At 57.9% G+C, this 13184-nt stretch overlaps 2 protein-coding genes across 2 annotated transcripts; both read left to right on the top strand.

The window, feature by feature from the left end:
• The first annotated feature begins 8075 nt into the window (after positions 1-8075).
• BJ171DRAFT_11697 (uncharacterized protein) lies at positions 8076-9261 on the top strand. The gene has a single exon (XM_053105504.1). The coding sequence runs from the start codon at positions 8282-8284 to the stop codon at positions 9074-9076; it is 795 nt and encodes a 264-aa protein (XP_052968642.1). The 5' UTR covers positions 8076-8281; the 3' UTR covers positions 9077-9261.
• Positions 9262-10788: 1527 nt separating this feature from the next.
• BJ171DRAFT_495825 (uncharacterized protein) lies at positions 10789-11670 on the top strand. Its single transcript, XM_053110171.1, has 2 exons — positions 10789-11093; positions 11190-11670. The coding sequence occupies exons 1-2, from the start codon at positions 10797-10799 to the stop codon at positions 11241-11243; spliced, it is 351 nt and encodes a 116-aa protein (XP_052968641.1). The 5' UTR covers positions 10789-10796; the 3' UTR covers positions 11244-11670.
• Positions 11671-13184: the final 1514 nt, after the last annotated feature.

Raw genomic sequence — 13184 nt, 5'->3', positions numbered from 1 at the left:
GCAAGACTATGTCAAGGAGAACCTTGACAAGGAATTCATTCGCCGGAGCACCTCCCCGGTTGCCGCTCCAATTCTGTTCGTGAAGAAGAAATCCGGCGAGCTACGGCTGTGCGTCGACTACCGCCGTTTGAACCAAGCATGCAAGAAGCAGTTCTACCCACTGCCAAACATTCGAGACCTGTTCAGGAAGATCCGAAGCGCCCGAGTCTTCACCAAGCTGGACCTCCGAGGGGCGTACAACCTCGTGAGGATCGCCGAGGGCCACGAGTGGCTCACCAGTTTCACTTGCCCTTTGGGGCAGTTCGAATACTTGGTGATGCCATTCGGGCTGCAAGGTGCGCCGGCCACATTCCAGGCGTTCATGGATCATGTCATGAAGGATCTGGGACACTGTGTGGCTGTGTACTTGGATGACATTCTCATTTACTCCGAGGACCCCGAGCAACACGAAGACCATGTGCGTGCTGTCCTGGAACAGCTCCGCCGCAATGGACTGTACTGCAAGCTCGAGAAGTGCCATTTCGACACGGACGAAGTCGAGTTCCTGGGACACATTGTCAACACCGAGGGCATCAAGATGGATCCCCGCAAGGTGCAAGGTGTCCTCGACTGGGTCCCGCCCCAGTCTGTGAAGCAATTGCAGATGTTCCTGGGTCTTGCCAATTACTACAGGACATTCATCCACGACTTCAGCAAGATAGCTACCCCACTGCACGCCCTGACGGGCAACTCGGGGAGTTTCGAGTGGTCTCCCACGGCTCAGGAAGCATTCGATCTGCTGAAGCAAGCCTTCACGACGGCACCTGTGCTCGCACACCCAGACCCGGATAAGCCATTCGTTGTTGAGACAGACGCCAGCGACTATGCTTTGGGAGCCGTGCTCTGCCAGCTTGGACCCGACGAGTCGATGCATCCGATCTCGTACATGTCACGCAAGCTGACGGCACCAGAGATCAACTACGAAGTGTACGACAAGGAGATGCTTGCCATTGTCACGGCACTCAAGGAGTGGAGGCACTTCCTCTCCGGATCCAAGCACAAGGTGGTGGTCCACAGTGACCACAAGAACCTGGTGTACTTCACCACCAGTCGCATGCTCAACCGTCGCCAAGCGCGATGGGCGATGTTCCTGTCCGAGTTTGACTACGAGATCGTGTACAAGCCTGGAAGGGAGATGGTCGTGCCCGACGCCCTCTCCAGGAAGCCCCAGCTGGAGATCAAGCCGGACGAGCCGGCTTACACACAGCAGCACCAAGTGCTGCTGGATGCAAGTCGCCTCAGAATCGCTGCCCTTCAGGTGATAGCACTGTCGGCATTCGAGGAGAAGGTCAAGGCAGTTCAACAGACTGACCCCTATGCCCAGGAAGTAATCGCAAACCTGACCAACCCGCGATTCCATGCCTTCCGCCTCCGAGATGGACTCCTCTTCCGAGACGGGTTGCTGTATGTCCCGACCACCGAGCTGCAGCTTGAAGTGCTGTGGGACAGCCACGACTCGAGGACGGCGGGCCATTTTGGGAGGGAGAAAACACTGGAGCTCCTGAGCAGGAACTACTGGTTTCCCAAGATGGCCGCCACGGTGCGCAAGTACGTGCAGTCCTGCGAGACGTGCTGCAGAGCCAAGCCAGCACGCCACGCACCATACGGACTGCTTAAGCCACTCCCGATCCCGGAGTCACCCTGGTCGGCCGTATCCATGGACTTTGTGGTCGAACTTCCCAAGTCCGAAGGCTTCGACGCAATTGCCGTGTTCGTCGACAGGCTCACGAAGATGGCCCACTTCCGGGCTTGCAGTACCTCCATCACGGCCGAAGAAACGGCAACGCTGTTCATGGACAGCATCTTCAGGATCCACGGGGCTCCCAAGTCCATCGTGACGGACAGGGGTCCGCAGTTCAAGTCCACCTTCTGGCGACGATTCCATGAGCTTCTGGGCACTTCGACTGACCTGTCCAGCGCCTACCACCCCGAGTCGGATGGGCAGTCGGAAAGAGTCAACAGCGTCCTCGAAACCTTCATCCGATGTTACTGCGATTACCAACAGGACGATTGGGTCTCGCTTTTGCCGTTAGCTGAGTTCGCATACAATAACTCGGCCCACTCGAGCACCAAGAGCACACCGTTCTATGCGAACTACGGATTCCACCTGTAACGTCCACTACTGGGACGTTGGGGCAAGACGGGGAGGGAGGGGGTACAAGACAAGACAGGACGGGGCAGAACAGGGCGGTGCTAGGCTACTCTAGCGGACGGGTGAGCTCGGGGAGCACTTACGTTTATTCACGATAAAACCGAACTCCAGACAAACGGGGGGAACGGGGGCAACCCGCAGGTATACCCTGCGGTGGCCTGCCTGCGGTGCGTGAAAACGCAAAGCGCAGCACAGGTCACGACCCACTGCGCCGCGCAGTACGCGCAGTACGCGCAGCACAGCGTCGGAGATACCATCTCCTACACTCCCACACTTAAGAAGGCTTCCTGCGAGGAGCCCTGCGTGTGCTCTTTATTTGGGGCTCCTCGAGGTGTTTACCGTATTTACTCAGCTCCTCGGGTGCATGGGACAAGTCCTCCAGTGTTTGCCATGTGTTGCCCGAGTGTGGGTAACCAACCCACTTGACATAAAACCGAAGTGACCCATCAGCCACTTTCTTGTGCCTCACGATCCTTTCGACTTCATATTCTTGAGTATAGTATTGTCCGAGGTCGTCTTCCAGTGGTGCGTCGTCCGGGACACCTTCGTCGGCGTCGGGGAACTGTGCTGGACTGCGGGTCGTGTGGCGACGCAGCTTGGACACATGGAAGACAGGATGGAGCTTGCTTCCAGGTGGCAAGTCCAACAGGTAGTTGAGGGGACTGGGTCGGGCCGCTATCTTGAACGGTCCTCGGTACTTGGGCAACAACTTCTTTGACTGGGCTTCGGGGACCTTGATGTTGTCGGCGTCCAGGTAGACAAGGTCTCCAACTTCAAAGGAGACATCCTGGTGTCGGCGGTCGTAGTACTTCGCCATCACTTGTTGCGCATCCGTGAGCGCGTCGGCGATCATCTTGTGTCGGACTTGATGATCTTTGACAAAGGCACTTGGTTTGGGAGGCAATCCAGCCGTGGACTCGGTCAGTGTCAAGGAGGTGGGAACATCAGGCTGGAATCCGTAGAGCGCCTCAAAGGGGCTCAAGCCAGTTGTGCTCGACTTGGCGGTGTTGTATGCAAACTCTGCATGACTCAGCTGTATGTCCCAGTCGTCTTGGCTGGTCGAGGCGTATGTCCTCAGGTATTGCTCGAGGGTGCGGATCGTCCGCTCGGACTGTCCATCCGTTTGTTGGTGGTGCGAGGTTGACATGTTCAGCTTGGTGCCGAGATGGTCGAACAGACTTGTCCAAAACAAGGAGGTGAATCGGGGGTCTCGATCACTGACGATGGACTTTGGGAGGCCGTGGTGCTTGAACACATGCTTGAAGAACAGCAGTGCAAGGTCAGGCGCGGAGCATGTCGTCTGGCACGGCACAAAGTGTGCCATCTTGCTGAACCTGTCGACAAAGACAGCGATTGCATCGTGGTCCAACTTGGTCGTCGGTAGATGCGTGATGAGATCCATGGACATGCTGGTCCAGGGGCGGTCGGGAACAGGCAGGGGTTGCAGCAATCCTTGCTCTCGGGTCGTGCGTGACTTGACCATCTTGCAGGTATGGCAGGACTCGATGTACTTCTCGACGGTGCGCTTCATTCCAGGCCAGTATGCGACTTTGGCCAGTCGGTCGTATGTCTTCTCGACTCCAAAGTGTCCAGCGAGGGGCGAGTCGTGGACCTCTTGGAGCAACTTGGTCTTCAACGACGGAATGTCCGGCACACAGACACGGCTGTCCTTCTTCAGGAGGAGCAGGCCATCACGCACTGTGTACTCGGATGATTCGTCGTCCTTGGGGAGCTTAGACACCTTTCGGAACAGTTCTCCGAACTGTTTGTCGTTGGCGATGTTGTCTCGGACAACATCCAGCATCGTGTTGTCGACACTGACAGTCGACTCGTACAGTGACGCCAATTGGTAGTCGGGGCGTCGGGACAGTGCGTCAGGCACCACATTGAGTTTGCCTTTCTGGTATACAACCTCGTAGTTGTACTCGGCGAGGAACTCCATCCATCGCGCTTGGCGTCGGCTCAGGTTCTTCTTGGTGTCGAGGTAACGCAGTGACTGGTGGTCCGTCACAATCTTGAAGGGCTTGGCGGTACCGTGGAGGTACACTCGGAACTTCTGCAGCGCGTAGATGATCGCAAGCTGCTCCTTCTCGTGCACGGGATAGTTGATCTCGTGTTGGGACAGTTTGCGCGACTCGAAGGCAACGGGCCTTCCCTCCTGCATCAAAACAGCTCCCACCGCAAAGTCGGAGGCGTCGGTGTGCACGGAGACATCCGTGTTCGGGTCGAACACAGCGAGGACAGGAGCGTTCGTCAAGGCGTGCTTGAGGGTCTCGAACGCTTGGCGTTGTGGGTGGTCCCACACGAAGGGGCACTCTTTGCGGAGTAGGTCTGTGAGTGGACCGGCAGTGCGCGCCAGATCGGGGATGAATCGGCGGTAGTAGTTGACGAGACCGAGAAACGACTGCACGTCAGAGACGCATGCGAGCGGCGGCCACTCGACCACAGACTTGACCTTGGCGGGGTCGACTTCGATTCCTCTTCCTGAGACAACGTGTCCCAGGAACGGGACTTGATTCTTGAAGAACTCACACTTGGACAGTTTGGCATACAACTTGTGCTCGCGTAGCTTGGCCAGCACGCGGGCGACATGACCTTCATGGGTCGCTTCATCCTTGCTGTACACAAGGATATCATCCAGGTACACGATGACAGAGTTGTCGAGCTCTTGGCGGAACACATCGTTCATCAGCTGCATGAACGTGGCAGGTGCGTTCGTCAATCCGAACGGCAGCACTAGGAACTCGTACAGTCCGTAGCGAGTCCTGAAGGCGGTCTTGTGGACATCATCCTCGTGGATGCGGATCTGATGGTAGCCTGAGCGGAGGTCTATCTTGCTAAAGACCTTTGCTCCACTCAGACGATCCATCAACTCGTCGATCCTGGGCAACGGGTAGGTGTTCTTGATGGTCTGTTTGTTTAGTGCGCGATAGTCGACGCACATCCTGAGATCACCTTCTTTCTTCTTGACAAAGAGCACTGGTGCACCATACGGTGACTGGCTCGGGCGGATGAACCCATGGGCGAGGAGGTCATCCAACTGGCGCTTGAGTTCGTCCATCTCCGTCAGCGACAGTTGGTACGTCGGTCTTGACGGAGGCGACGAGCCTGGTTCGATGTCGATGCGATGATCGACGGTGCGTTGGGGTGGCAGGCATTGTGGCAACTGGTCGGGGAATACGTCCTTGTACTCGTCGAGCAGCTTGGTCACCACAGGCGGGGGACCGGGACCGGCTTGGTCGGTGTCGTCGACCTCACGCACGACACAGAGGAACGACGTGTCCTTCTTGATCAGCCTCTTGAATTGCATGGCTGAGAGGAGAGGTGGCATGTTGGGTGAGGCCATGCCCTGCAGGACAATGTCAGGGCCAACACGGACAGTGCGGCCTTTCCAGTCGACGACTGGAGTCGGCTCGGCACGAGCAAGCCAGCTCATGCCGAGGATGGCATCGAACTTGGTGTCGATCACTTGGAACAACAGGACAGGATGGTACTTGGGATGGAGGGCCACTCGCAGGACCACTTGGTGTGTGCACTGCTGCACACGATCGTCTGCAAGCGCCACACTCATCGGCGACTTCTTCTTGGTTGCATGTATGTTGAGCTCCTGGAGCAAGCGTCTGCTGACAAAGTTGCAGCTTGCTCCAGAGTCCACCATCATTCGGACGGTGTGACCTTGGACGGTGGCAGGGAGGTACAGCAGGGACTCTTCATGGTCCTCCTGCACAGCCTCCTGCACCATGACTTGACTTGGGGGAACGGGCGACACTTGGTCTTGGTTGGCTTCATCACGGCCACTCGGACATTTTGGATAGGGTTCGGCCATTGCGGGGGCCTGCGGCGTCAGCACGCCATTGCACACGACGTCCACGGCTTGCGGACACATGTCGGAAGCATCCGACACACACGACTTGACAGGGGTGAGGGCACAGGCGGTCCTGTCCCTCAAGGGTTCTTGATTTTCTTTTTTGTTTTGGTTTTCAATTTTGGTTTTCTCTTCACGTTCGTGGAGAGGCAGGCGGCTTGCGCCACCATGCACCTCTCGCACGACGCACAACACTTGGTTTGTTTCTCCTTCGGGGGAGGGGGCGAGGTGAACTTCCTCTGGAGACGCGTGGACTGCATTGAGCAATCCACGGCGTTGGTCTCCTACTAGGGCTCCAGAGCCACCTAGTAGGGTCGGCCGTTTCCCGACTTCATGGGGCACTCCTTGGCCTGGTGTCCCGGTCGGTGACAGAAGAAGCAGGAACCATGGCGGAGGTCCTCCTGCTTCTGTCTGTCCTTGGGGGAGACAGTGGCAGCTTGCTGGAACCGGGAGCGGGGAGGGCCACGAGCCTCCATGGCGTTGACGTCAACGTCCATGGGCTCAGGCATGGGTCTTGCGGGCGGGGCCGGGCGAGGCGGACGGGCTGGGACGTGATGAGACCGATGGCCGCCTGCCAGCTGCGGGTAGAACTGGCGGCCATGGTACTGGACGTTGTCGAGGTTCTCGGCAACGTCCATCATCACGTCCAGGGACTTGCGGGCATCAGGGTTGCTGGCGATGTACTCTCTGATCTTGGGCTTGAGGCCCTTCTGGAAGAGGTACATCGCATCAGCAGAGCCCAGCTCCTCAATCTGGGAGGAGAGGTCTTCAAACTCCTCGATGTAGCGGGTCACAGAACCACGCTGCACGAGAGAGTATAGCTTGTCACGGGCAATGAGTTCAGCATTGGGGCTGCCGAAGCGGCGACGGAGGCGGTCCTTGAAGTCGTCAAACACACCTTCGCTCTGCTCGTCGAACCCTTGGCGGCGGTACCAACGGTACGCCTGGTCCTTTAAGCAGAGCTTGGCGGCGACGATGTGGTGGGTGGGGGCGACTTGGGCAGCATCGAGGTAGTCCTCGAGTTGCTGCAGCCAGTCCTCCACCGAGGAGGAGCGGCTCTTCCCAGTAAACACTGGGGCACGGAAGGTCTTGAGGAAGGCTTCCGGAAGTGGGCGGGGGTTGCTCATGGCAGGGGCAGGCTCCAGGGACAGAGAGGAGAGTCGGTCGGCAAGAGAGGCGGGATCCAGCTTGAGGATCTAGAAAGAGGACAAACAGGACGAAAACAAGACGAGGATTTCCGATGCTACCATGTAACGTCCACTACTGGGACGTTGGGGCAAGACGGGGAGGGAGGGGGTACAAGACAAGACAGGACGGGGCAGAACAGGGCGGTGCTAGGCTACTCTAGCGGACGGGTGAGCTCGGGGAGCACTTACGTTTATTCACGATAAAACCGAACTCCAGACAAACGGGGGGAACGGGGGCAACCCGCAGGTATACCCTGCGGTGGCCTGCCTGCGGTGCGTGAAAACGCAAAGCGCAGCACAGGTCACGACCCACTGCGCCGCGCAGTACGCGCAGTACGCGCAGCACAGCGTCGGAGATACCATCTCCTACACCACCCTGCCTGTGACTTCAAGCTGTCGACCCAGTCCGAGGTGCCTGCAGCCGAGGAGCGCATCGAAAAAATCAAGCAGCACCTCGAACAACTCAAGACTCACCTCGCGGACGCACAGTCCAGACAGAAGGCCAACGCCGACAGGCACCGTAAGTCTTTTGACATTGCCGTCGGATCCAAGGTCTGGTTGTCTCGTCGCAACATAAGGACGCAGCGCCCAAGCGACAAGCTGGATTGGAAGCGCCTTGGACCCTTCGAAGTCGTTAGGGCGATCAACGAGGTGGCCTTCGAACTCAAGCTGCCGAAGTCGATGGCCCGGATCCATCCGGTGTTCCATGCGTCTCTGCTGGAACCGGTCAAGCCCAATGAGCTCCCAGGACGACAGGCACCTCCTCCACCGCCGATCGAAATTGACGGCCACGAAGAATATGAGGTGCAGGAGATACTGGACTCAAGGGTAAGGGGTAATAAGTTGGAATACCTGATCCGATGGAGGGGCTACGGACCAGACGAAGACTCGTGGGAATCCGAAGAGAATTGCAGGAGCGCACCTCAAGTAGTCCAAGAATTCCATCAACGGTACCCCTTGAAGCCTCGAACGCCGACCAAGACCAAGTCCGCAAGACACCCCAGACATAGGAAGGGGGCTTAGGAAGAGGGTGATGTAATGGGCACGCGGACAGGGAGCTCCGGGACGACCCGGAAGGCATCCCGAGGGGGCTTAGCCCGCGCCAAGGAGCGCAGGCAAGCCGGTCCGCTACCCCCCAGGGATGTAAATGCAAGGCGTCGCCCGCCGAAAATAAACCGGCGAGACGACAACACCGTCCTTCGCCTAGTAAACCAGTCGTTACCCGCTCACTCCAGTCCGTCCGCTCTCGTCCAGTCCCCAGTCCTGTTACAGGGCATATGTGCCGTGGCAATGAGTGATGGAGTGGTGGCATGGAGGGCCCGTGATCCTCGGTGGAAACGGGTAGTGGCACTTGCGCACTACATGACCGTGATCCCACTCCATATCCTGGCTCGGCGCTGGGTATGGGCAGGTTGGGAGAGGTGCATCCTTCCTGGCTGCTCACACAGCACATTAGAGGCTGGGCAGCGGGAGGGTCGGGCAGGAAATCGAAGGAAACCCCCATGTCGAGGGTGCACACACCTTCTTCCAATCCTCTTCCAACCCGCTCACAAGCGACGACGTTTCACTTCCGAGTCTCTTACGAGTTTTCAGCCCCACACCATGTTTATCGAGCGAGCTTCACTTCCGAGTCTCTTCCGAGTCCACTCCATGAATGCGAGCGTGGGCCCCAAATCCTTCCCGGCCAGGAATATCTTTTATTTTCTTGGAAATTTTTGTTTTTCTTCTCCAATGCCCCAACCGCCCCCCAAAAGAGCTTCTCACTCCATATTCACTTCCAAATCACTTCCGAGTGAGTTCCGCGGTGGTATTCTCTCCATGTTTTCAGTGTGAGATGATAATAATAACACACTCCATGAAAAATTCCTCTTCCGAGTCTCTTCCGACCACTCGATACGTCTCTTCCGAGTCTCTTCCGAATCTTCTGGGCCATGGGTGGTACCGAGAGCGCGGAGCGACGGGGGGACGTATACGACTGGCCTGGCATCACATGCATTGGGCGGCGGAAAGGCGAAAGAGCCTGCTGCGCATGCCAGAGGACAGGGTCCAGCATTTCGCACCGGGCGGAGGTTGGCCTCGGCGCGACATGTCTCCCCCCGTCGACACCAGCAGCCCATACCCCCCCTCATAAAGCCCGCTGCCACCGGGAGCGCTTCGCTCGCCCTCGCAGTCTTCCCTTCTGTCCTCTGATCTACCCTCCCAATGTTCTTCATCCCCAAGAGCACTGTCCTCGCACCCTTCCCCCCCAAGGACGGCCAGCTCAATCCTCTGGCTGTCTGGCCCAATAAGGCCCCATTCGGCGTCCCAGTTCGTAGGACGATCAATCAACAGGATCACTGGAACATCACATACGAAATGATCAACCCTTACATCAATCGCCGTGACCAAGAGAACCGCACCGGCCATCCTGTCCTCACCGGGTTTGTCTGGTGCACCGAGCACATCATCCTCGCTCGTCGCTACATCTTCTTCCTTTTGGAGTGCTTCCTCAAGTACGAGTCCACCGTGGTGCGCATATTCCCCGAATTGGTCGGGCTCAGTGGAACTATCCGCGGCTTGATCAAGAAGAACGAGGAGTATTACACCCGCGCCATTTTCCAGAAGGATATCTGCCATCATCTTGATCTCTTTGGTGACGACTCTGAGTTGATCGCCGTTTGCCATGTGTATGCCACTCTCGTCTGCCCCTTTGATGCCACCGAATGCGGCCGCATCGCCCCATTCTTCCTTCAGCACTCCATGAGTGATTATCGCATCATCACCCCCCGTGCGAGATTCAACGCATTCGAGGGCAAACGCATCTCAGCTTCTAAGGATGTCCCTATCCCCCGTATCCTGATTCATCCATCGCACCATTATCCCGTTTTCATGCCATTCTCCATGTACTTGGGTCTTGTTGTTGATTCCAACTTTACCATCATGAGAACGATGGACACTGTGGATGGTTTTTGGTTCATTCGCCCTAATCCCCAGCATGGCCTCTGGACTGCTGCACCCACGACGTTTCCCGTGGCTCTTACGATCCCAACTGCCTCAGCGGCTCCTACTGCTCCTACGGTCACGACGTTTCCCGTGGCTCTTACGATCCCAACTGCCTCTGCAGCTCCTTTGGGTTTCGCGACGGCTCGCGCGCCCCCTACGGCTCCTGCTACTCCAGCGACCCCGGCGGCTCCTAAGGCTCCTACTGACCCAGCGACTATGACAGCGCATGCTCCCCCAACGGCTCCCGCTACTCCAGCGACCCCAGTGGCTCGCGCGGAGCCCCAGTCTCGCGCTTCTGTGGTTTTGATCGACCTCACCGAGTCCGATGCCGATGCCGATGCCGATGCCGATGCCGATGCCGATGCCGATGCCGATGCCGATGCCGATGCCGATTCCAACACCGTTTCCGAGTTCAAGGTGAAGTCCGAGGCCGATAACGACTCCGACTTCATGTTGGATTCCGATCTCAATTCCAAGTCTGACTCCGAGTTCGAATCCGATCCCTGCGAGGACAGCATCATGGACGATCTCACCGATGCTCCAGTCCAGCCGGTCGACGATGCTCCTGTCGATGCTCCAGTCCAGCCGGTCCACGATGCTCCTGTCGATGCTCCAGTCCAGCAGGTCCACGATGCTCCTGTCGATGCTCCAGTCCAGCCGGTCCACAATGCTCCTGTCGATGCTCCAGTCCAGCCGGTCCACGATGCTCCTGTCGAGGAGCATCTCCCTGGCATCGGGCTCCCATCCGAGGTCGGTAGCACTGTCTTTTACAGTGGATCCGCCGATGAGAACCAGTTCGAGCTCGACGAAGACACGATCGTTGTCGACCAAGGCGAACTTGAAATGGAGGACGTTGCAATTACTGCTGGTGAGTATGCTGGATTTGTAGCCATCCACCGAGGATCCACCCTTACCCATTGCGTTTTGACGGCGATTGACTCACACCACCCCGCATATCACACAGAACCCGCAGTCACCCCGACCGCCGTGTCGAGCGAGGATACATCCATATCCTTGAAGAGAAAGCGCGACGTCCAAGATCGGGCCGAAGACGATTCGTATATCGTCCCTGTTTTGGTCTCGGCCATCCCATCGGATGAGAAGAGTTTGCTTCATGAGCAATTCTGGGAGGGCCGGCAGAAGTTGCTTGCGATGAAAACCCTGGAGTCTTTGGGTCGAGCCAGCAACGGCAATCACGAGACGATCCAATTTTTGGCTCAGAGTATCCTTGTTCTCGTCAATGGACAAAGTCCACCTGTCGCGGACACTCAACCCAAGCCTGCTGCTCCTGTGATCGAGGAGCTTCCTGATGAGCGCTGGTCCTTCCAGAAGCTCGATGTGGCCGCCCTCAAGGCCGCCTTTGCCGAGCCCGTGGATCCCAACCCCGCCAACTTCAAGACGGTTCGCCAGCTCATCGACTCCGACGCCGAATTGAAGGATTACTTCGACACCATTGAACCTGAAACCTTCAAGGCACGCATAAACCGAAGCATCGGTAACATGGTGATGTTGTGGTTTGGTGAGATTGCGACAACTAGTGTTCAGACGGGATCTTCGATTGAGATGTGGAAACAGGTTGTGGAAAATGGATCTTTGAATGAGTACGCTTACTACAGGGAGTTGCACATCTTCATTATTGTTATAATGAAGCTTTTTGTTTTCGAGAAGGGTGAGATTGCAACTTGGAGAGTGTTCAAGCGTATGTACTCCGACAGACTTGCTTTGTGAGCTGATATCCCATCGCGATTGAAAATAAAGATGATCCATCGAGCCTGGGACGGATCAGTACCAGGCTGCACCGTCGAGCCTGGGACGGATCAGCACCAGCTGCACCGTCGAGCCTGTGACGGATCAGTACCAGGCTGCGCCATTGGGCCTGGGACGGATCAGTACCAGGCTGCACCATCGAGCATCGGACGGATCAGTACCAGGCTGCACCGTCGAGCCTGGGACGGATCAGCACCAGCTGCACCGTCGAGCCTGTGACGGATCAGTACCAGGCTGCGCCATTGGGCCTGGGACGGATCAGCACCAGCTGCACCGTCGAGCCTGTGACGGATCAGTACCAGGCTGCGCCATTGGGCCTGGGACGGATCAGCACCATCGAGCATCGGACGGATCAGTACCAGGCTGCACCGTCGAGCCTGTGACGGATCAGCACCAGCTGCACCGTCGAGCCTGTGACGGATCAGTACCAGGCTGCGCCATTGGGCCTGGGACGGATCAGTACCAGGCTGCGCCATTGGGCCTGGGACGGATCAGCACCAGCTGCACCGTCGAGCCTGGGACGGATCAGTACCAGGCTGCGCCATTGGGCCTGGGACGGATCAGTACCAGGCTGCGCCATTGGGCCTGGGACGGATCAGCACCAGCTGCACCGTCGAGCCTGGGACGGATCAGTACCAGGCTGCGCCATTGGGCCTGGGACGGATCAGCACCAGGCTGCGCCATTGGGCCTGGGACGGATCAGCACCAGGCTGCGCCATTGGGCCTGGGACGGATCAGCACCAGCTGCACCGTCGAGCCTGTGACGGATCAGTACCAGGCTGCGCCATTGGGCCTGGGACGGATCAGCACCAGCTGCACCGTCGAGCCTGTGACGGATCAGTACCAGGCTGCGCCATTGGGCCTGGGACGGATCAGTACCAGGCTGCGCCATTGGGCCTGGGACGGATCAGCACCAGCTGCACCGTCGAGCCTGTGACGGATCAGTACCAGGCTGCGCCATTGGGCCTGGGACGGATCAGCACCAGCTGCACCGTCGAGCCTGTGACGGATCAGTACCAGGCTGCGCCATTGGGCCTGGGACGGATCAGTACCAGGCTGCGCCATTGGGCCTGGGACGGATCAGCACCAGCTGCACCGTCGAGCCTGGGACGGATCAGTACCAGGCTGCGCCATTGGGCCTGGGACGGATCAGCACCAGGCTGCGCCATTGGGCCTGGGACGGATCAGTACC

This window comes from Polychytrium aggregatum (assembly GCF_025602895.1).
Source record: "Polychytrium aggregatum strain JEL109 chromosome Unknown BJ171scaffold_10, whole genome shotgun sequence".
NCBI classification, from domain to species: domain Eukaryota; kingdom Fungi; phylum Chytridiomycota; class Chytridiomycetes; order Polychytriales; genus Polychytrium; species Polychytrium aggregatum.
The sequence above is the reverse complement of the archived record's forward strand: the minus strand, read 5'-3'. Positions and strand labels throughout refer to the sequence as shown.

Bases quoted from the DNA above. Each gene is read 5' to 3' on its own strand.
- BJ171DRAFT_11697 (XM_053105504.1), top strand. From the start codon at position 8,282: ATGGGCACGCGGACAGGGAGCTCCGGGACGACCCGGAAGGCATCCCGA.
- BJ171DRAFT_495825 (XM_053110171.1), top strand. From the start codon at position 10,797: ATGCTCCAGTCCAGCCGGTCCACGATGCTCCTGTCGATGCTCCAGTCC. The intron at 11,094-11,189 runs GTGAGTATGCTG...CATATCACACAG, and splicing joins GGACGTTGCAATTACTGCTG to AACCCGCAGTCACCCCGACC.